Source organism: Anguilla anguilla, chromosome 1, assembly GCF_013347855.1.
Source record: "Anguilla anguilla isolate fAngAng1 chromosome 1, fAngAng1.pri, whole genome shotgun sequence".
In the NCBI taxonomy this organism is placed as follows: Eukaryota; Metazoa; Chordata; class Actinopteri; order Anguilliformes; family Anguillidae; genus Anguilla; species Anguilla anguilla.
The window spans coordinates 23,025,088-23,048,016 of record NC_049201.1 but is presented as its reverse complement, the minus strand read 5'-3'; the positions used below and the strand labels follow the sequence as shown (position 1 = coordinate 23,048,016).

Here is a 22,929-nt window from a genome sequence, read left to right as displayed (position 1 = left end):
GGTATGTGTAGCCTCCGTCTGGATAATGAGGGCAGCCATTTTACACCAGAACACTCACCACACATCAGCTGAGGTAGATATGAAGGAATTTACATAAAATGAGTGATGATTAGATGGCCAGATTGAATGGCATATTTATTTAGAATGAAATTCCTCTTTGTGTTTAAAAAGTGAGTCTTAAAACACTTCATTATGCACTATGTACATATGGGTAGCATGTAATGGATCTTGTACAAGAATAGTACTTCTTTGAATCACTGAAATTCACTGTGTATTCCTTAGTTTGGAGAACTGTCTTCAGAAATAAAACAATTGGTGTTTGACTATGGACAAAGGACCTGCTGGATATTATTGATTGATGGTTATTTCCCCGTGCTCCACTAGGAACACCTTGGTCTTACCCAAAAATGTGTTCGTATTGAACAAACAAAGCCTGTGCTCTGAGTAATCTCTTGACTTATTATTTATTCAACAGATTTTTGCTATTACATATAAAATTAAATCAATCACCAACTTAACGTGGATCCACAGTAATCACTTCAATGCTGGACGGAGGATGGGGCTTGACCCACATTGCTGCAGTAACCGCCTTTCTCTTATGTGAAGAGCTTATCTGCCTTTTCTCAGCATGAATCTGACTTCTCATTAAATAAAAGTTTGCAGCGGGGAAAACGCAATCATGGTGCGGTCGATTTAAGGTCAAGCCGTGAGTTACAGCGTGCTCTCTCCAGGTGGAATGTGTTAATCTTCCGGTCAAGCACGACTGGCCCTGATTGGTTCTGTTGAGAGTGAAGCGGCCAGCCTGGTTCTGGTGCAGCAGCACAGGAAAGTGGAGGGAGAACCCAAACCACCCTGCCCTAGATGGCTTTCAGTTCCTGCCCAGAGCTTTCACTTAATTTTGAATGTGCGGGGAAAGCTCCCAAATGCAAATAGAGCCAAACAAAACGCAAGAGCTGCAGTGCGATGATTACAGCTGGGAGCTAATGATTTCTCAACACCGAGGTCAGGTGGGGTTTAATTAGGAGAAACACAATCGGTGTCGGCTTTCACAGGCAGCGAGCCCTAGCCCCACACTTGCCCCAGAGCACAAACCTATCCGAGTCAGCATTCCATGTTCCAGTAAAAGGAGCAGGTTTGCTCTGGAACAGGAACAAGGGAAATGGGAGGAGGGTCAGTGGTTAATGAGAGAAAAAATACGGGATCACACTGAAGCTGCACAAAATTGTGTCTGTTCAATCCCTTCCATCCACCACTTGCAAAAAAGGAGGAGCAGGTTCAAAACAAAATGTGTGAAATAAAGACTTTGCAGGTGGTTATGTGTTGTTTGTGATTCTGACTCATTCTCTTTCAGTCTTTGCCCAGTTGTGTAGGAGCAGCTGAATTCAGCAATGGACATCCTAATAAGCGTTCCCTCATTTCTGTCCATGGGTATTGGTGCACGAATCTGGCCGTGCGTGTGAGCTGGCAGCAACCCGGTCACGTGTCCGCGGCCGATGTCCTTGATTATTTAATCACTGCCATCGGAGGATCAGTTACTTCCTGTCGATATGTAATTAACACAAATGATCAGAGGTGGTACCCTGCAGCCAGTTCTGGTGTGGGTCCATCCCAGCTCTCATCATCCAATACGCTCAGCACCAGTGGGCTAATGGGGATTCATCAGCCACACCTGAGACATGGCTGCTGCTGTCATTCACAGGCTCGTATTGACCAATGAAAAGCTCTATACAGCGAAACTGCATTTGTATCCTTTCACTGAGTCTGTCGCTGCATGTCCTCTCTCAGGTTAAACTAAACCATACCAGGGCCGTGTCTGCTTGTGGACTAAAGGAGGACCACAAGTAGAGGTACCACATTTCTTCAGATCTTTCCTAAATTGCAACTCGTTGTCCTGGATGCGGTTAAAGGCGGGGCAGTGGTCTGGTGATTTGACGGTGAAGGATCTGAAGATCTAGCGGGTAGAGTGCAGCTCCTTTGCTTGTAAAGACAATTATTTGCACAATCACCAGGTACCAAATAGTCCCCCATTAAGAGTGCTGGGAAGGAGTGGGGGGCGGGGGGGGCAGGGAGACAGGGGGCTTCAACAAATCTCTGTTTCATGCTGGTAATTCAATGTTATAAATGAAAAATGAAATGGTACATGTCAGTGACTTATTGTGTCATCTTAAGCCCCCCAAAACTTTGTAACATCTTACCCCATTCAACAGTTTGTCAGGAGTACCAACAAGAGCTTCATACAATTTGTTAAAAAAATGTTTTCTCATTCTTTGGATCTCCTATTTATGAAATGATTCCTCGGCCCCTAGAGATAGGGCCAAGGACCGGTGAAATCATATCAGAAATGGGAGGTCCAAAGAACAAGAGCTTCATATGTCAAAAAAAATGTTTCTCTTATTCTTTGGATTCTACTGCCCCTTGGCCTTCTTCTCTTCTAATGCCTTAAAAGCTGTCCTTAAGCTGGGCTTCTCATCTGTAAGCCTGTTGCACAGCCAGGTCTGTAATGTGAAGATCAAAGAGAAAATTAATCTTTCTCAATCAAATCAAAACAAGGGCGGCTGGAGTGGGGAAAGCCTTCCTGGCATCGGTTAAAAAATTAGACGGAGAAATAGGACTGTATTTCTTTTTTAAGTATTAGCTCCTCGCAGCTTGTCGTCTGGGTTATTCTCTCTCTCTCCAGCCCCGGAGCCTTTGATTAATTCATTAATTCACAACAAAGCCAAATTACACTTCGGTTTGGTTCCTCAAATTGGATACATCAACAATTCCCTTTCGCCAAGGAAAAAAAAAAACGCCTGCGCTAAGAAGAAAATAGATCTCCCCTCATTTGGCTTAATAATTTTCTGTTTTCATGTTTTATTTATGCCTGGCAGGGCTGCTGGGTCTCGTTAATCACTGGCGCAATGAGGCAGATCAGTCGTTGGGTATCGATCGATGCTCACGCTCTCGCCCCTGAGCCGCAGTCAGTGTGACTTTAAGACTCGTAATGCAAACAGCTGCCCACAGGACACATTACCCCGCTCTTTTTTCAATATCGACGCGATTGGAATCATTATCGGCGTCGCCCGCCTCGTCATAATCGTCCATCATCCTCTCCGCGTTCCGCCGTTGGAACCCTGGGACCGGCGTTCTAGAACGGGTCCCCCTGCTCCATGGCAACTTCGACTATGCTGACTCCATGCTTTTTTTAGTCTCGGAATGTGCTGACAGGCATGGCATGCAAAGGGGGTTTGGGGTGGTGGGGTGGGGGGGGGGGGGTGTGTGGAACAGAGGGTTGCTGAGGGGAGAGCGGGCTCTGTGGTTTAGGATGCAGGATGGGTCTCTCCAAATGTATTGATCCGCCGAAATGCCGCGGGGCCCGTTCCCCACCAGGCCCGCCGTACATCATCGCTGCCATGACGGAGGAATTTTCCGGACACGTTGGGAGTTTGGGCCGTTGAGGAGGAGGAGGAGGAGGAGGAGGAGAGAGGAGTGAAATCAGAATGGAGGAAGCATCACGACCGGCCTTGCACACAACCAAGGACACTGCCTCGACCCTGCCTTTCCACTGTCTCAATACCACCGCATCACTGCACTGGCGCACACGCGATTTTAAAACATCCCACGGAAACTCCCATTCCACTTTGCCAAATGGGTTTTTCACACCCCGAACGTCCCATACGAGGTCCATGAATTCCAGAGGGCACAGACAAGCAAACAAACCCCTGAAGCGCACGTTGCCAACTGCCGCATCTTTTCACCCAGTCGACTGCAGAGAGGCTATGGCTATTTCAGTGCCGCCCTGTGGTGCTGCCAGCCACGGCCGGCACTGGCACGCGTAGCGACTGCGGCACGTAAACGTTTGTCGCGATCCGTTTGAGTTCCTCTTGACAAGGACAGCGAGTGGCTCGCCGTGTTATTGGCCATAAATAACAGTGAGAGGAGTCTTTTATTGGCCCCGAGGGGTGGATTTCATCAGCAGAGAGACAGTGGCAAACAGAAGGACACAGAGACAGGTGTAACAGAGGCAGAGACACAGGTAAGGGCATACGCATTGGTAAAGATACAGGTCCTTAGATACAGCCAGCACCCACCCCCCCCCCCCCCCCCCCCCCCCCCCCCCCCCCCCCACCCATTAAAAGCACCTCAGTTTCCTTCTTTAGCCCCTTGTCACAGCCAGTATGAATGAGTCCGCCCCATGTAATACAACTCCCCCCTTCGCTCACCCTGTAAGCAGAAACATACCGAGACGTTCATTGCCCATGGCATTACCCTCCCTTGAACCTTGAATAGAAAACGAAAAACTGTTTTATGCGTACTAAAAGTAGCAGCCGCTCTTGGCCCTGACATTTACCCTTTCCAATCAACTCTACTTTTATTTCACAAAAGTCCCAAACCTCTCCTGGTAAGCCTGGCTACCGGGCTGCATGTGCCTCATTGTACTGCAGGCAGACAGGTGGCTAACGTGGAGTAGCGTCCCCAGAGAGGCGCCCCCACCCCCAAATGAGCCCGCTCCTGGCCTGGGCGCTGAGGGGGGGGGGGGGGGGGGCGGACACCCACGTGGGCGCAAGTTGGCCTGTCACCTGGACCGGTTTTTGGGGACGGTGCCAGACCAAGGTTGGAGGGTATTGCCAAGCTGTGATGTCCCCTGGCTGACTGCCTTCTCTCCACTGCTCATGCACCCCCTGGATCAAGTGACCCAGTGTCTCCAAGATATGCTCTTTGGCAGCCAGACAGAATATTTAAATTGTTTTTTTGAACATCTGAATATTTATAATTTTTTTGTACATCAGGACATTGTCCCCTACATGGCATTGTATTTCTGTCCTTTAAGAACCTTTTTAGAAACACGAAATAGCAACGAGGGATAAACTTTAAAAATATGCCTGGGTCCAGCATGTACTCCTGTCCTTGTAGTGTATACACCCCCTGTGTGGTTGAGAGTAAGCAGGTTTTTTTAAAATCTAACTACATTGCCATTGTCCTTAACCTTCAATGACAGTTTTAAGCAGGTGTTTTGTGTATTCTTAACTCAACAACACTATGAGTTAATCAGGTTCTGAAATTACTCGAAAATGCTGTGCAAGCAATAAAAGAAATTACTCCTGACAAATGATATTATTCAAACTGAAGGACAATTCACAGAGCATGCATATTGTACCCGGGACCTAAATTGGTAAAGACCACTGCTGGCAATTGCTTGTATTGTGTGAGGATGAAGCTGATTACTTCTGAGCAGGATTTAAAAACACCCTGTTCCTCCATCATTATTTCTCAGTGATAATGGGCTTGGGGTGGAGGGTCTTCTCCAGAGATCCACCCCCAGCCCCCTAGCCCCCCCACCCCAAGACAATGTGGACACCAGGGAGATGTGTGTCTTCGCAGAGAAAGTCTATGCAATTTAAACCTGCCTTAGGCATGTAGATATTATTCCCAAATGACACCACTTAAAATTAATGTAAATTATTTTAGTGGTTTTCTTCTTAACATTCTCCTTTAGATGCCCTTTTAAATCCTATCTCGGAAGCCTCTGTTCTGTGAAATGGAGAATTTTTCTGGGTGAAATCTTGGCAGACAGCCTTTTGTGGTGGGGGTGTGGGGGAAAGTGTTTAAGCTACACACGGAGACCACGATTATTACACTGGTAATTAGGTGTGCTGTGCCATCCATTTTAGAATATGTGATATGCGATAAGATAGAACTTGATTTATCCAATTTTGTTGTATATGTGTTACTACAGGCTAAAGGTTTATTCAATGTCAAATTCTCTCTCTCTCTTTCTCACTCTCTCTCTCTCTCTCTCTCTCTCTCGAAGAATGGTGTATTGGACATGGTTTTTTGGCTTCTGTGCCCAGCACTCCCTCACCCACATGGGAAAAAAAATAAATTCTCACACTCTCCCACAGTCTTTCACAGCCATCAAAAGTCTTTCATAATCTCTCAGTTTCCCTTTATAATCAATCACTTTCACTTTGCATTAAATATCTCCTAAAAACAATTTATATATTTAACGATAAATATGAATTAATTGAACGAAAAATTTGTAGCTATTACCCAGATCACCTTCCGCAATTTGTAATGGTCTTCCAAAATGTTTGTGTGTGTGTGTTTGTGTGCACCAGGTTTGTAAAAGGGGTGTGTGTCATTTTAATTTGAAGTAAATACTACCCTCTATGACATAAATGATCTCTGCATAGACTAGCATTTTGGAAAGTGTCAGCCTTCACAACAAAGAAAGATCCTCTCAGAGGACAGAGAGGCCGATCCGTCACTGCATGTCATAAAACTTAATGGAAAATTCCTATCTGAGTCTGGCGGATTATAGTGGCCTCAGAATAAAGAATAATCTTTGCTTGTCTTTGTGGGATACAATGATGTGAACACTCATTCCTAACCGGATAATCGTATTACCAGACAGTGCTTTATTTTCAACCAGCCTATTTTTATTCATTATTAAAACATTCTGTAGAATTAGATATACAAAATTGTGGCTGAGCATAATTAAGGTTTTTTTAAAAAAAAATCTTTGCTGGTTTATCAGGAGATTATACATTTTGTTCTGTGTAAAGTGAAGGCCCATGAAACAGACTTTACTTGGCATTACTACTAAGCATATTCAGGATTATTAATAACAAAATGAGATTTAGAAATGTAAAAGATGTGTAACAAACCTATGTAGCATTTAGTCTTTTCAATTTAATTCACTTCACTCACTGAAGCCTACTGAGCAATATTCACATTAGGGTCTGAAAGGAATTTATTAGGTTAAAAAATGTGCAGGTACAGACTGGTAAAATCTGCTATAAAGCAAGATTTTATGGGTATATGGGGAATTTACAGTAATGCTATATACATTACTGTATATAGCATTACTACTGCGCTCTGCCCTACCCTGCTGTAAATTCCAGCTAAATCCATTTTAAGACCAGCTTAGACATGTCGCTGGTCAAGATGGTTTAAGCTGGTGTACCAGCCTGGTCAAGCTGGTTATAGCTGGTGTACCAACCTGATCAAGCTGGGCTGGGCTAATGTACCAGCCTGATCTGATCACACAAGGCTTAGCTGGTGTACTAGCCTGGTCAAGGTGGGCTGATGTACAGGCCTGGTCCAGTCAAGCTAAGCTAGTATACCAGCCTGATTGTGCTAAGCTAAGCTTTAGCTGGTAGACAAACTTTTTTGAACTGATGAACCAGCTTGGTCAAGCTAGTTTGTGGTGGACCAGCTTAAGTGAGCTGATTGACCAGCTTGTTCGGTTTGGTTTGCTGGCATGCATGTAAGAGCTGGCAACCAGCTTACTGTAGCTCAGGAGTCAAGATACACAATTTGATAAATTCACAATAAGTTGATCTCTTATTTGAAGAGTATAGATTTAGGTTATTTCCGTTGATTACAAACATTCACTGCAAAGTTTGTTTTTGATTTATATGACAGTTTAGGCTTGGTACTGCAATTTTACTGCCAGATACAGATCAAGGCCAACACAAATAAAAATTAATTTAGTGTTACTAGAACAAACAGATTCAGCACAGGTGACATCAAGAATAGGCCAATACCAAGTTGTATTGTTGGTTATGCTATGAACAATTTTCAGTCAATTTGGCAATAAAGACACAAGCATTTATTTAGTAGCTTAGAAATACCTTTGGCTTCAATCAAACACATTTCAATGACATTTCTTAGTTTCACTATTTTTTTAGAATCACTATTTTGAATAGTGAGTCTTGAGTTGCATATTTTCACATATTTAACCAGTTCTGTGCATTTTAGAGTAGTGTGCCTGTAGGCTAGTTTGAAGAAAAACTGCTACTTAGCTCTGGCATTTCAAACCTTGAAATAAATTCCAAATAAATATTGAGCCTAAGGTGTAGCTGTTTTGATTGTTATTGAGATTCAATATACTTGCTGAATGTGCTTGACCTTGACTCCAGATGTGCCACATAGCTCTTGCTGGTCACCAACTGCCAGCAACCAGCTTATCCTGCTACCAGCTGTTTCACAAACCTAGCTCTAGCTAGTCACCAGCTTCCACCTACCAGCCAGAATGTGGACAGTCCAGCTTCAGAAAGTAAAAGTGCTCCTCAGTTCCAATCACCTGAATTTGCTAATTCAAATAATTTTTTACCAAGGAGGTAGAACTAATAAGTGAAATCAGCTGACTGAGTTAATGCATAGAAGAAACACACGGCATGACATTTACTTTCTGACCCCTGGTCTTTCCACCTTTGCTACCAGCTCATTTTTCACAAACCTAGTTCTAGCTGGTCACCAGCTACCAGCTCTGTGTCATCACTTACCAGCTATCCTGTTTCACAAACTTAGCCCTAGCTGGTCACCAGCTACCAACTACCAGGTACCATGTTTCACAAACCTAGCCCTAGCTGGTCACCAGCTACCAACTACTAGGTACCATGTTTCACAAACCTAGCTCTAGCTAGTAATGCTGTCTATATGCCACCAGCATGCCAGCAGCTGTTTGGTTTTTTTTTTCTTTCGCAAACTGAACCTGATTTTGAATGGTTTTTATAATGATGTGTAACAGAATGTGTTCACAGATCAAGAAGCTGTGTAAAAGGCAACTGGAATGCTCTGGAATCAATGAGTTATAGACCTAAAGACAGGGCTACCCAAGCCTGTTCCTGGAGTTCTACCGTCCTGTAGGTTTTCATTTCAAATGTGAGTAGAATTTGGCAATGGCATGTAATTCCGTCACTCTTACTAACCACTTTGATGGGTGACCTTTTGGTAGCATTTTCTATTTTAAAAAATCATTGTAGTTCACAAAAGGCATCTCAGGTCAATTCAGGGTGATACTACATGATACTACAACTCCCAAGAGCACTGGCTGCACATGATGTGCGCATCCCATTGGCCCCTCCACTTCGCCCAATCGCTCTTGCTCCTGCTGGATACCAACTGGAATTTGGTGACAATTTATGTTTATTTCCTGTACCAAGCTGGCCCACCAGCAGATGTGGCCTTATCAGCCTGGATGCTATTTCACCCATCTTGCTCACAGCTTGACCATCTCCAAACCAGCTTAAATGCAGGCCGGAACCAAGCTAGAATTTCCACCAGGGATCAGCTGTGGAAAGATAAAAGAAACTGTAAAAGTAAATGGAGAATGAAGGGATCCAATTTATAAGAAGGTCTATCTAGAGATTACATGACTGTGTAATATTTTTAAATGCACATTTAAATATTCAAGAACTTTTAATTTCCTGCCAAAATATATGCTGCAGTTATCGTAGCACTTTGGCCGGCAGCATGTCACTGGCTTGCGGGTGGGTGAATCAGAGGAGCACATCGTCTTCAGCGTCCATTCTTGTTGTTAGTGTGTAGGTGGCACAATGCGGACTTCAAAGAGTCAAAAGGAGGAATGTGCTCTGTTTAAAAATTTTTCAAGAAAAATATACTATTCAGATACTGTAACTTTTTGTAGTTTCAGTCTAATTATTTTCTTGCTCAGGTCTGAACATGTCACCCTTCTGTAATTGTCATGTAAGCACTAACAGACCTCATTAGGCAGTGTAGGGACAGCTACAGGCGATGATGTGCATATGCTAATAGTTGTGTACAATTAGAAGGGCACAAATGTGTTGGTTTAGGCAGGGGTCATTTCCTTTCCTGTTGAGTGACCCCAACTTGACAATATAAGGATTACTTACTTCCTACACTGCCTGTGTAACAGTCTGTCTATGAATTAAGCCCTGTTTACAATCTGAAGGCGGTGCTGGGGCATCTAAAGCTCAGAGATCAGAGAACAGACACATGATTATTCAGGATGTAAAAGAGGAATGGGCCAGAAGGTATGCATCACAGATGCATGTCATATACCACAGAGGCATGAACCACAAATGCATGCATCACATAGTTATGTACCACAGAAACATGTGTCATTGAATCATGCATCACAGTCATGTATCACAGATAGATATGTTAGAGATTCATGTACCACTGGTGCATGGATCACAGTCATATACCACAGATGCAGGCATCATTGAATTATGTTTTGCAGTCTTGTATCACAAATGTATGTATTAGAGATGCATGTATCACAGATGCATGTACAAATCATAGAGTCCCGTATAATAGCCATGCAGCATCACAGTCATGGGCCACAGACACACTGTATTACAAGCTTGTATTTCTTCAAGTGGTACCATACATCCTTTTCAGACTTATTTTATTTAATCATTTTCATTGTGGGGATTTTTTATATGTTTGCAAGTGAACATTTTCAGAAATTTCTACTGAGAAGTGCCTAAACCCTATAAGTATATACAAATATATACATATACTGTATATCTGATAATCGGCTTTACCATAGGTAACACCTTTTGTAGTTTATTAAAGTCATAGGAAAATGGAGAACATTCAGCACTAGCTGCTGGGTGCAAGCAAAAGTGACCATTCAGACCAATAAACCAGGGTGAGCTTCATTCAGACAATAAGCAGATTTGTTTTTCAAGTACCAATTGTCTTCCAACTTTAAGCAGCACTTTTCCGCAGCATGTACTACTTGATTCTTTCTCATGGTTAAGATGCTTTTTATGTTTGCGTAAGATGTTGCATGATGCCTTTGTTTTAAGTCAGTGATTTTTTGCATCCGCAAAAGATTGGATAAATAATATCTGCTTCTGCACAGTTCCTCCTTATCAGCTCACATAATATGAAGACCAGTGGCTGCGCACATGCCCAAATCACAGAGACAGTTGCTGGAATTTTATTGGCTGGTAGTGGCTGGGCAGGGAGGAAGGGTTTTAAACAGGCGATGACTTGATAGCCCTGGCCCCTTGAACATGACAGCTTAAAATGATGGTCTGTGCTTTCAATAATGGGTAGGTAAGCTCACGCCAGTGTAATTACATGATCTCTGCCTCATCAGTTCCATTATGCTCCTGAACCAGGCCTCTTGTGTGAACAATGCGAAGCACACTTGACTTTTATTGAGAGATATTTTCAGGCTCATAACAGGCTGAACGCCAGGCAGACCTGAGGCAGATCTGAGCTCATGTTAGCCTGGTCTTTATACTCACCTGGCACCAATAGCAATCCCACACACAAGCCTGAAGCTACATCACATCTCCGATGGTTAATGCCAATGCATCATGGGATACAAAGACTTATGATCCCTCCACTGGACACTGGCACATACACACACACAAACAAACGTACAGTACACCTTGCCCACAGTACCCCCACATTTTTCCCAATGTCCCTCTTCATGGTCATCTTTTCAGGTGTCTAGCAGGCTTTGTATAGTCTATGTATTTTCAATTTTTAAACTGATTTTCCTCAAAAAAAGTTCAATATAGCAAAACACCCCTCATGGATTTAGATTGCGACCTGAGAATTATTATTATTATATAGTATATTGACCTGACAAATATTATTACTACACAGAGACCTGATGAATGTGTTCAGTGTGCCTTCTCTGCTGTTTGCTTTTTATTCGTTTGCACTGCTTTTTCCTGGAATTAGGGAGGAAAATTGTTTTAAAACATTTGGCTGCAAAATTGTATTGAAACATTTTCTGTTTTTTAAATCGTGTCTGTTTCTTAAAGCTCTTTTCAGCGCCCTAAAATGATGCAAATGTAAAGTTGCATCATAACAAACATAGATAGATAGATTAACATATATATGTTGCATAAAAATTAGGAGGAAAAGCATAACATAATTCTATCAAATCTGTTTTTAATTATGGATAAGACAAAGTCCACTACCGTCTTCTCACTGCAGCTAATTTTAAATGGATTTAATTCACTTTTTTCAAGATTCTGTTGGTGTCCAGTGGTGCTACTCCTGCAAATTTAAAAATCGGGAAAATGGAACTAATCAAAACAGGAGAACAGAAGGAAATAAAAACAATATGAGCAACGCATTGATGTTTTATTATTAATTGGGATGTTAATTAAATACCGTTTTCTGTTCTGTTTTGTTTCTTTTCTGATCACCGTTTTCATTACTTATTATTCTTTTGTTTTTGATTTTGTCCCTAAAGCGAGAACAACCTGCGCACATGAATAAATCACATCCTGTGTGACCACCCGCTCCTCTGCTGACGGTAAACGGTAAAATACAGCTTTGATCATAAAACCACACAGCAAACAACAAGAAAAACAAATTAGACAAAGAGGGAGAAAACCTAATTAGCTTAATCTCTGATTTTTTTCCAAATGCCCTGGATTTGTAAGGATGAAGGGAGGTTTTTGTGTTTCAAAAAATAAATAAAAATACCAAAGAAAATGGTGGCTAAAACTGAGCCTAACTTCGTCCCTGCTTCTGCATAGCTGCTTTCTCAGACTCAATGACTCAGAATCTATAGATTAGCCACATGCTTAGCTACATATTCTTAACATTAAGGACAAAGCTAATGACAATGAATGGCCATCCCTATTTGGGGTATTTACGCAGTGTAATGTAGCAGCAGAAACACCAACCAGTTTGGTTGATTGATACTAACCAGAATCTCCCAGTGTAAGAAAGTAGTGAGGAAGTAAGACAGACAGGAGCTGGCCGTATGACTACCCGTGAAACTGTTGATATGAATGAATGAATGAAAACCCAAACTGACAGACAAGGTCAATGTCAGCATTCCCTCTTAGCCTGAACAAGGACTGTTCCTAGACCAGGGTGACTAACTTACCATAACAATTAAAGTATTACTATGATTAGCCTTGTAATGAATCAGCCAATTAATTAACCATGAGCCAATCAGCTAGCCATTCTTCTCCAACTGCTACTTCACTTTGATTCCCTTTCAGAGGATTTAGCTTTTATTTCACAGTTTTCAAGGAATCAAAAGGGAATAAAGTAGTATGTTATGCTTTTGTGTGATTTCCCATAGTTAGTGAGTATAGATGTCTTTGATTTGTTTAACTGTCTTGACTGTCTCAGTAGAAGGTAGTGTCCAACCGTAGGGAGTATGGTTATTCATTGTACTCCACAGTACTGCAATCTCTCCAGATGCCATCTTAATATCAGCAAAGGACTGCTGAAAACTTGTTATGTTTTACATCAAAGGGGTTTAGCGAAAGTCTGTGAGGACAGTTAAAAGTCGGCATGCTGTGGATCTTGTAAAAGCAGTCTTTGAGCTGTGCCTCTCCGGGGACCCTCCGCACAGTCATCTGTGAAAAGGCTTCCCTCTGAAGAGGAGGATCAATGGGGCGAGCGAACGGAATGCAACCGCACTACACAGCCAATAAAGGAGGCAGGTCAGTGTGTTCCCTGTGTCACCTATACGTATGTGCGCACACACACACGCAACACACGCACGCACACACGCATGCACTCACACACACACACATGTATGCACACACACATACACACACACACACCTGCATACACACACTCCCATACACAGACACACATACATACAGGCATACACACACTCAAATATCCACACCTGCATACACATACACTCCTACACTACATGTATAAACACGCACTCATACACAGACGCTCACACCCACACACCACACACCCATAGCATGTTTTAAACATGCATACATGCGCAGGGTAAACGTCAAAATGACATTAGTGCCTTGACTGTACGTCTGCATATGGGGTGAAGCATTTGCAAGGATATTTGTTCCGTAGCCCGTGCTCTATATGAGATGCAGAGATATGTTTTATTAATTTATCCATTATTTATATTGTTTTATGGCCATATCCATGATGTTTTTCACAGTGTGACTCTTCCCCGAGGGCCGGGCTCTGAAGGACCTGTTTGTGAATGCGCAATCCCTCACACACAGCCTCCTTGCTGCATTGTGGCTTGTCCTTGTCGACTGATCAATGCTAATGCTGTTATTTACCCAACCCTGAAATTAAAAGGCTATGGATCAATCCAACGGCTCTCTCCAGTGAGGTGAGCTCACAGCCACCAGCCTGGATTTACGTGTGCTCTTGAACACATGCCTCTTCTGCCTGAAAATAGAGCATTTGCACATCCTGTGTGATAAAACCCTGCCACATCGTAGCCAGGGCTCTGGTAATGTTCAATAGTCTGGTTAGGGTTTGAGGCATTAGCTGTAGTTTGGTTTGGAAGGTACAGAACAATAACAGTAGTGTGGTTTTAGTGGTATAGGGCCATGCCAATGGTGTGGTTAGTGTGGGATAGGGCTATAGAGGTGGTAGTGTGGTTTGCATGTTTCGTGTAGGATAGGGTTATGGTAGTACTACTTTGTTTCATAGGGTATTGGGATATGGTAGTACTGCCGTGGCTAGCATGTTATTGGGCTAAAGCAGTGCTAGTTTGGTTATTGTGCTATAGGGTTATAGCAGTACTAGTGTGTTTATGTGGGATAGGGCTATAGCAGTGCTCATGTTTTCCACATTGTTTTGGGATATAGCAGTGATATTGTGGTTAGTGTGCTATAAAAATACAGCAGTGCTGGTGTGCTTCCTATGGTTTGGGATATAGCAGTGTTAAAGTGGTTAATGTGCTATAGGGTTATAGCAGTGCTAGTGTGTTTAATGTGGTATAGGGCTACAGCAGTGGTAGTGTGTTTAGTGTTTAGGATATTGGGCTATAGCAGTGTTGCTGCGATATGTTTGGTGTGGTACAGGACTGTAGTTTCTGACCCAGTTTCTGGTTTGGTTTCCTTTTTTGGGGGGGAGGGAGAGTGGTTCTTGCAGATTCTTCCTCTGAAGATCGCACAGTCTCCTGACAGGCAGGAACGCAGAGGTGTGCTATTCCCCTGAGATGCACACACTCACACACGTCCAGACTCCCTCACACACTCTCATTGACATGCAGGCATGCTCATACATGCATGAACCCAAGCACACACACACACACAAACACACTCGTTCACTCATCAGACACACACTCATAACAAATTCACATTCAGACACAGGCACACACACTCCAGGTCTGAAGCACATTCAGTACCCTGTGTTTTGTTAAATTGCTATTTCAATCTCACTCCATCAGGAAGCCCCCCAAGTCATAAATTAAACATAAATGCAAATAAGGTGCCACATTGTTCTTCTCTTGCTTAGACAGAGTTGTTTTTGAGGATTAATTTGAGAACAGTGGGGTGTATTAAAGAATGGTGTGTAATTTAAAGCTACATTGACGTCCACAAAAAGAAGAATGTCCAAATGCAAATATTGCATTGCAGCAACATATTTGGCCAGCAACTTAATGCATTTCTAAATTCACATGCATTGGGCTGCAGTGCTTGGGTTGGGCTAGAGGTGGCGCTGGTTGGGGTAGAAACTATTCTAAAAAATCTTTTGAAGGAGGGCCATGTTCAGTTCTTGGTTTTGCTATTTATTTATTTTTAATTATTTTAGATTAAATGAATGGAATAAGCCTGAAACACGCATTGTGCAGCTGCTTTGTGATATTCCTGGAGTACTGTACACTGACCATATGGTAAATGGACTGCATTTATATATTTATTACAAATGCCTCGTTCATTCACCCATTCTCTCTCTTACACACACACACACACACACACACACACACACACACACAGAAAGGCTGCCGTACAAGGTACCAATCAGCTCATTGGGAGCAATTAGGGGTTAGGTGTCTTGCTCAGGGACACGTCGACACACCCATGGTGGGGGATCGTACCGGCAACCCTCCGACTGCCAGACAACTGCTCTTACCTCCTGAGCTATGTCGCCCCCACATCCCAGTCCTTGCTTCTTAATGCAAGACCAGCTGGCCAGATTGCTTAGCCAAGGTGGCACAGGTGACCTGCAGTATGGTGTAGTTATGTGACAGGCCTACCTGGGCTCTGGCGGGTATACCATTTTGTACCTTTTGTACCATTCAACCTGCAGACAAAGTTATTTTTTAAAGTTGAAGGATGACGAGAAGAACATAATACATTATTCTTTGATCACTCAAAAACAGCAAGGGGTAATATTATGTATTGTGTGTACAGTCCCTTGAAATAACTGGAGCATGATTACAGAGGATTTATTAGCAAAGGGTTATTATCAGAAATGAGGTTCATCGCAAATTTCTCTGGAGGATAAGCTGTGTTATTTCTCGACATGGGCTGTGCGGTTTCCGTTTCAAGTGCCGACGTGTATTTAGAAAGCAGCAAAAATTGGGATATGTTAATCTGATGGAAGTAGCCTCTGAGATTTCAAACTGTGACGGGGGTCCTTGAGTGGAGATTTCTCCTCAGGACCCTAAGGCAGATGTCTGAACATCAGGGCCATTAGTCACCGAACACAGAGCGGGAGCGAGCGCAAAAACAAAAACTCAAGGCCTCAAACCCATGATACAGAAATTAAAACACAAAAGAATGTTACCCTCGTTGCATTAGCCTAAAAAAATATTTCACATTCATCTGTACCTTCTAAAACAAAAATAAAACACACACAAAAAAGCTAACAGAATGCTATTTTGGGTATTGCTCTCACCTTAGAGATTCTATTTATGGTAATAATTATCATATTGACAATAATTCTCGATCCATGAAAAGCAGTTTCAACAAAATGAAAACCTTTTGATCATAGGCCTATATAATATTAGTATTTTTCTTCCATTCAGCCATTAATGCTTCAGCTATGTTAATACTTTATGCAATTTATATGGTTGTGTACCAACATAGACAAACAATATTAAATTGATAGTTCACTTTCTGGAGTCTTTTAAAATATTGTTTCTGTTTTAGTGCATGTTTTTAATTGGCCCAGACAGGTTTTGGGTGCGATTAAGTGTATTAGATATTAGATAGTTATTACAAGTTAATGATGGCCTGCTGGCTTCACAATGGCTGATATAGGGTCATTGACAGGTCTGTGGTTTAAAGCAATATAGGACTAGTCAAATACCTCCAAATGTGCTTGTAGTGATGGTACTTTCCTTGAGCACAGCGGTCTTAGATGGTATGCACTATAGGAAGTGTCAGGGCCCATGAAAAACATACATGATATCAAAAAGCCTCTAGAAAGTGGGATATTGCTTTAAGCTTATCGACAAACAAAAATCAGTTTTTGGCTATGCCCCAGGAGAGGAGAAAGGTGTAAGCAAATTTTTTTTTTTTTTTTTAACTCTAGAACACACCTACATTTAGATTTAAAAATAGGGTTGATATTCCAAGAATAATACTGCCATGGTAGGCAAGAGACAACAGTTTGTTTACATGTCTGCTTTTGTGCACGAACCCTGGACCAAAGAGCAACCAAGCACATGCCAACTTTTCATGTTACAGATTGAACCCACCATGCATGTATCATGAGCATCCTAACTCTATTTTTCATGCACATTTCACATGCATCATGCAGCCTGTTCTTTAATTTATCTTAAAACAAAAGCGTAAAAGTACTAATGACATTAACATATACATTTTTTTATTCAATTAAATGTATGCGTTACTGGCTCTGTAACCCATCCTTTACTGCCTGTGTTTCACACTCTTTCCACCAGGAGGGCTCTCCAACCACTTCCTATAACAGCAGTGATGATGATTATGATGACGATGATGGTGATGGTGATGATGATGATGATGATGATGATGATGATTCCAAGGAGAGATTACCTTGCTCTTAGCATTCAGGTCATTTATTTTTAATTTTGATGGCATAAATATTAAAGTTAATAAAAGTTTCACTGAAAGGATGTTATTGATGTTGTCTTCCTGGTGTATGAAGTTCATATTCTTTATCAAACTTTTATCTTGTAAAATAGATATGTGTTCCATATGTACCAGATTTTATACTTGGCCACACTTTTTGCTTGTGGTTCTTGTTGGAACACAGTTGTCGTGGGGGGCCATGTAGAAAAAAGAAATGTATGTCACAATGTGCTCCAATGTGCTCTTTTTATGCTCCCATAACAGCAGAATAGCTCTAGCTTTGATAATATAGAAAGCTAGTTAAAGCCAGTTTAAAAGGCCACATTTTGATTGGTCAATGTTGGACATTTTGTCCAATGCAGGAAGTGTCTGTGGATAGGTTTCAAAGAGCAAATTAATACTCCAGTGCCAATATGTTAAAGGAAGTGATGTCATGCCATATTTTTTAATTTTATTTTATTGTTGCGGTGCAATTCATCATGCAGTTTTTATAAATGACAAACCTTCTCATGTGACATGACAAATGTGCTTTGTGTTTCATGACTTTTCATTGCCTACATCATTAAATATCGAGATACATTTTAAGAAATTAAGAAAACTGCAAGGAAATGAATTAGTCTGCACTATGTGACAAACTGACAGCATTTTGGATGTATTGACAATTCCCTCTACAGATTGTATTAAGATTAAATTTGATTGCAAAAAATGATTACTTTTTATGTTTTAGCCATTGTTTCAGTCATAGATGTGCAATTTGATTTATTTTGTAGTGGCCATACTTTTAAGTAGGAACTTTTCATTTACAATTTTTGAAAATCTAAAATGATTTTGCGCGGTACATTTTACGTTTCATGGCTGCTCGACTTCATTACATCCTACAGTGAATTTTTATAAATCTCAAATCAAACACGATGGCCACATACTCTGGAAGTTTGGAGTTTGCTGAAACGCGTATTCTATAGACCACCACAAGCCTGACAAATTTCGTCAATTTCGTTTGGGTGCTTATATGTAATAATAATGGACATGAATCATTACCATGGACACTGAGGTCTGGTGGGAGACCGTTCTCTCCTTTCTTTGAGAGAGAAACATTTCCTCTTCGTTGCTCCCTCTGCCAACTGAATCCTCACATTGATCAACCAGAATCTGCACTCCATACACTCCTTCCAACGGCGCAGCGGTGTCCATTTGACTCCAACGTCAAAAGCCTGCTACGGAAATATTTCAGACAGCGCTCCCACACGGCACAAAACGAAGTCCATGCGACTTAACGTGTTTTCTTAAGTAAACTATTTCACTTTAAGAGCGCAGGGTAAACGGAAAGCTGGGATAAAGACAGAGACCGCTATATTTTACCCGAGAATGACGTCATTATCATTTTTTCGAAAAGCATGCGGTAGTCATCGTGCATAAATTTCCAGTGAATCTAGAGAACTTTGTTTTTGTTAGTTGGACGTTTTCACTTTTTTGCAATATGAAATCAGAGGTTGTGGCAATGTGGTTAATTTACTCGCTTGGGTGTAGGTGGAACGGCGAATGGGGAACGGGCAAAATGCTTTATAGAAAGATGAAACAGGACATGGAGAACACTAATTAACAAGGTGTGTTATTCTTGCATTTAACTCGTGAAATGTAGGCTATTGTCTTGTCCGAAAACGTCTGCAATATGTCTACTGTCCGCTAAGTGCGACAAAATGTTAAGGATGCTGTTGACTACTTACACTATTTTGTTAGCGTAGCCTATCTCTAAATTAAAGCGCAGATCCTGTAATTTGTGTGATTGTGTCTGACTGGCGGAGCTGCAAAGAACTGGACGGCCTCGGGGAAAGGCGACAGTTAATGCCCGACATGGAATTCCGGAATCTGTAGCTATTGGTGGAATAAAACCAAAGGAATAAAACGCCTTACAAGGACATAGCCATCAAACACAATTAATATTACACATCCTAGCGTATATTCGTGAAAATTCACATCTCCTTATTATGGTATCACAATTAAGGTATCACGTAGTCTATCAAAATCTTCTGGTAATTGAATACCTATTATATTAAATAAATTCAGGATTTACAAAGGATGTCGAGATCCAAAAGCTTCTGTAAATACTAGCCTACACGATATAGGCTACTATTCTACAATAATATAATTTGTAGCCTATTAATTCACTTTTGATACGTGTCGTTAATAGTGATATGTGAATTGTACATGAGCATGTTTGATATCTTTAGCTCACCGTTTAAATATTGTTATTGTTAAATATCGTTTTGACCTAGTGAATAGGCTACTGCACTTTCATTCAGTTTAGAACCGCAAAATTTAATAGGCCTAAAAGTAATATCTCAACTGTGAGATATGAAACACCGCTATGAGGCGGCTATAGAAAACACGGTAACACATGAATCCTGAAATATCAGCAAGTCACTGAAATTCAACCACCGGACATATTTTCTACCACGGAGTTGAGAACTCCATTCCACATATTCCATGTGACTCCCTCTCTCGAGAGCGCCGGATAATAGCTGTTGGAGCTCTAGCTCTCATGCCATGCTGGGCCACAGCGGCTCCGAGAGACATGCATGTGCTTATATCCGGGTTAGGGACAGAAAATGGGAGAAAGTTTCATTTAAATCTAGGCAAAAAGTTTAGACATGGAATCACTCTTTCCGTTACTGTGTTAGCTGTTGACGAGGCGTTCAGCGTCTGACCGCCACCATAATTGATACATAGCCTACTTGCATTCGCTTTTGTTTTCATTAAAGCTATTTCTTCTCGTTCAGTTTTCCTCTTCTATCGTTTTTGTCAGACAGCTAGCGTGCTTCCTAGCGCACCAGGGTCCCAGCTTGAAATGCTGTAGTGACTATGGCCGCGCAAGTGGCATCTGCTCCTGCGACTTCTAATAATAAAAATCCTAATTTGCCTAGTAGTTTGAGTCAAGAATTAAACTCCGTGAAGTCAGAAGGAGGGGCGGCACAGGGATCTGGAACGATGCTAGGAGCTGGAGATGGGACTAGCACTATGAATAATGTAGATCACCATCGCCATAATGAGATGAACATGGCCAATACAACGCGTGCTTCTTCAGCTTGTAATAATTCTGATCCACGGGAAAATGACGGTGGAAATAACTCCTCATCCGTGACCTCGTCGAATTTGTCCGCTGCCTCTAGCATGGAGACGGGTATGATAGCGAATCACAAACTGAAAAATATTGGTGGCGATACTCCTCTTCACCAACACGCACTGCCACAACAACAATTTAATCAATTTCAGCAGCATCAACGGCAAATTCAAAACAACATCAACAACAGCCAAACACCGGTACAAGGGGAGGCGGAGAACCAGACACATGGGTTCAAGGAGAATATTTTGGAAAACCAGGTCGAGCCGCAGCAAATGCTGAGAAAAAGTGAAGAGACTCTTCCTTGCAAATCGGCGGACCAGGTGGGTGGCAGGTACGAGCACGCCAGCATGGGACCAACGAACAACAGCGGCAGCATCAATAACCAGCCGCAAAGTGCGGGGGGCAACAGCATTGTCTCTGAGTTTAATAATTATTATGGCAATGCTAGAGGAGGGCCCTGCTTTGATCAACATGGCGGACAACAAAGCCCGGTGATGAGTATAATGCATTCTTCGGTTCCCAACAGCATGGATCCAACGCAAAACTCTCACGAAGGGTACCACAACAGCCAGTACAATCACTACCCGAACTACCGTGCGAGCTATGGCGGCGCAGGCTACGGCGTCATGAGCTCCTCCAGACAGGGGAGTAACATGTTGATCGGCCCGGGTAGCGGCTCTGCATCGACCCAGGGAAAAACGGCGATGGCAGCTGCCTCCGCTTCTGGTGGCGGTGTCGGTGGGTTTCAGAGATTTCCAGGGCAAAATCAGCACCCTCCCGGAGCCACCCCGACCCTGAACCAGCTGTTGACCTCCCCCAGTCCGATGATGCGGGGTTATGGCAGTGGCTACGATTTTAATAGTGCCACTGCACAGCAGCAACAGCAAGCAGGCATGGGGTTAGGCAAAGACCTAAGTTCTCAGTATGGGTCTGCAGCCCATGGCTGGGGTGGACAGCAAAGGAATCACCCTGCAATCAGTCCTGGGAACAATGGACAAGGCATCAACAGACCGCAGGTAAGTAACACCCATTTATTAACGATAGATACTGGCAATGATGGCTTGCCAGTTGGCATGTTTGTTTATCGCTTGTGCACTGGGATCAAGTGTCCCATGTTGCGATATGTGCAGTTTTTTTGAGGACTTGGAACCCCTTGCAACCCCCCACCCCAACTTTGTTTGCCCGTGAATTCTTTGCACGTTCTATGCCAAGAAGCAATTTTATTCATTACCATGTGTGCACGTGAATACCCACTCTTGATTCAACATGAAATTGCAGGAGCATCAGTTCAGTTCTAAGCGTGATTTTACTGATGAATAAACAGTGCATATCACTATGTACTCCTTCCTGTTTAAAATATCCATATGCATTTCCGTTATTAGGTCGCCAGAACTATCTCGATGTTCACTTACAAATATGGAACATTCTGGAAAGTTGCCTGTTCAGTATTCGGCAATTGAAGCAATATAAACCAAATTAATATTTATACCCTACGGTTTTATGTGGGGTATTCTCATGGGCATTTTTATTTTTGTATTGCTGCCGCAGTTATGGCTAAAATGTTTAATAGCTCCAAATTTGTTCAGTTGCAACGTCAAAATTTAAGAATAGTGAAAAGAATCAGTTGACGGATTAGACGGATTTCGCAGTATCGCAGACGTGATTGTGGACACGTTGTGGAATCGCGGTGGGCGAAGCGCTGCCTCTATCTGAACACAAGCACACTGTAGGTATTCCTTGCGCGATTGAACACGTCTGCATTTTTAAAATCAATGTATTCGTGACCAGTCTATTAAAAACCCTTGAGCCTTTCTGTATGATTAGTTATAAATGTACACTTCACCGGTGCAGCTTACATGAAGACTGAGCGCGCGGCAGGTGTGTACTGCGCTCTGACCACATGCGCTGGAGAAGTCGCTCGGATCCTTTTTTCAAGGTTTTTGAGTTTGAATTGTGGAGGTAAACTGGCAGTAATGGTCTCCAGACAGCTGCCTCCAGGTGACATCAAATATGCCACGTGATTAGCACTCTCTCTCGCCATTGGCCGCTGATGTAAATAGAAGCGCTGAACTTCTGCAGAGGTGACGGTCGGGTACTCAGCGCCACATGAACCGGTCAACACTAGACACAGATCACTAATTTTTACCAAGCAGTGTTATATATAATTTTTAATTTATGATTGTTATACATGAACACATTAAGCCTATCTCTTTGCTCAGATCTCACAACACAATTTGCCTTCTTGGCCCAGGCCCCCTTGTAAATAGATTATAATTTCACTGG

The 22,929-nt window shown here is 42.3% G+C and overlaps 1 protein-coding gene across 1 annotated transcript in view; it reads left to right on the top strand.

Annotated features, from left to right (window-relative positions):
* The first annotated feature begins 19,638 nt into the window (after positions 1-19,638).
* The window catches only part of LOC118208719 (AT-rich interactive domain-containing protein 1B-like), a 118,869-nt gene continuing 115,578 nt past the window's right edge, over positions 19,639-22,929 (top strand). Inside the window, exon 1 of the mRNA XM_035383653.1 lies at positions 19,639-21,662. Within this exon, the coding sequence (XP_035239544.1) occupies positions 20,385-21,662 (1,278 nt within the window). The 5' untranslated portion in view covers positions 19,639-20,384. The remainder of the gene's footprint in view (positions 21,663-22,929) is intronic.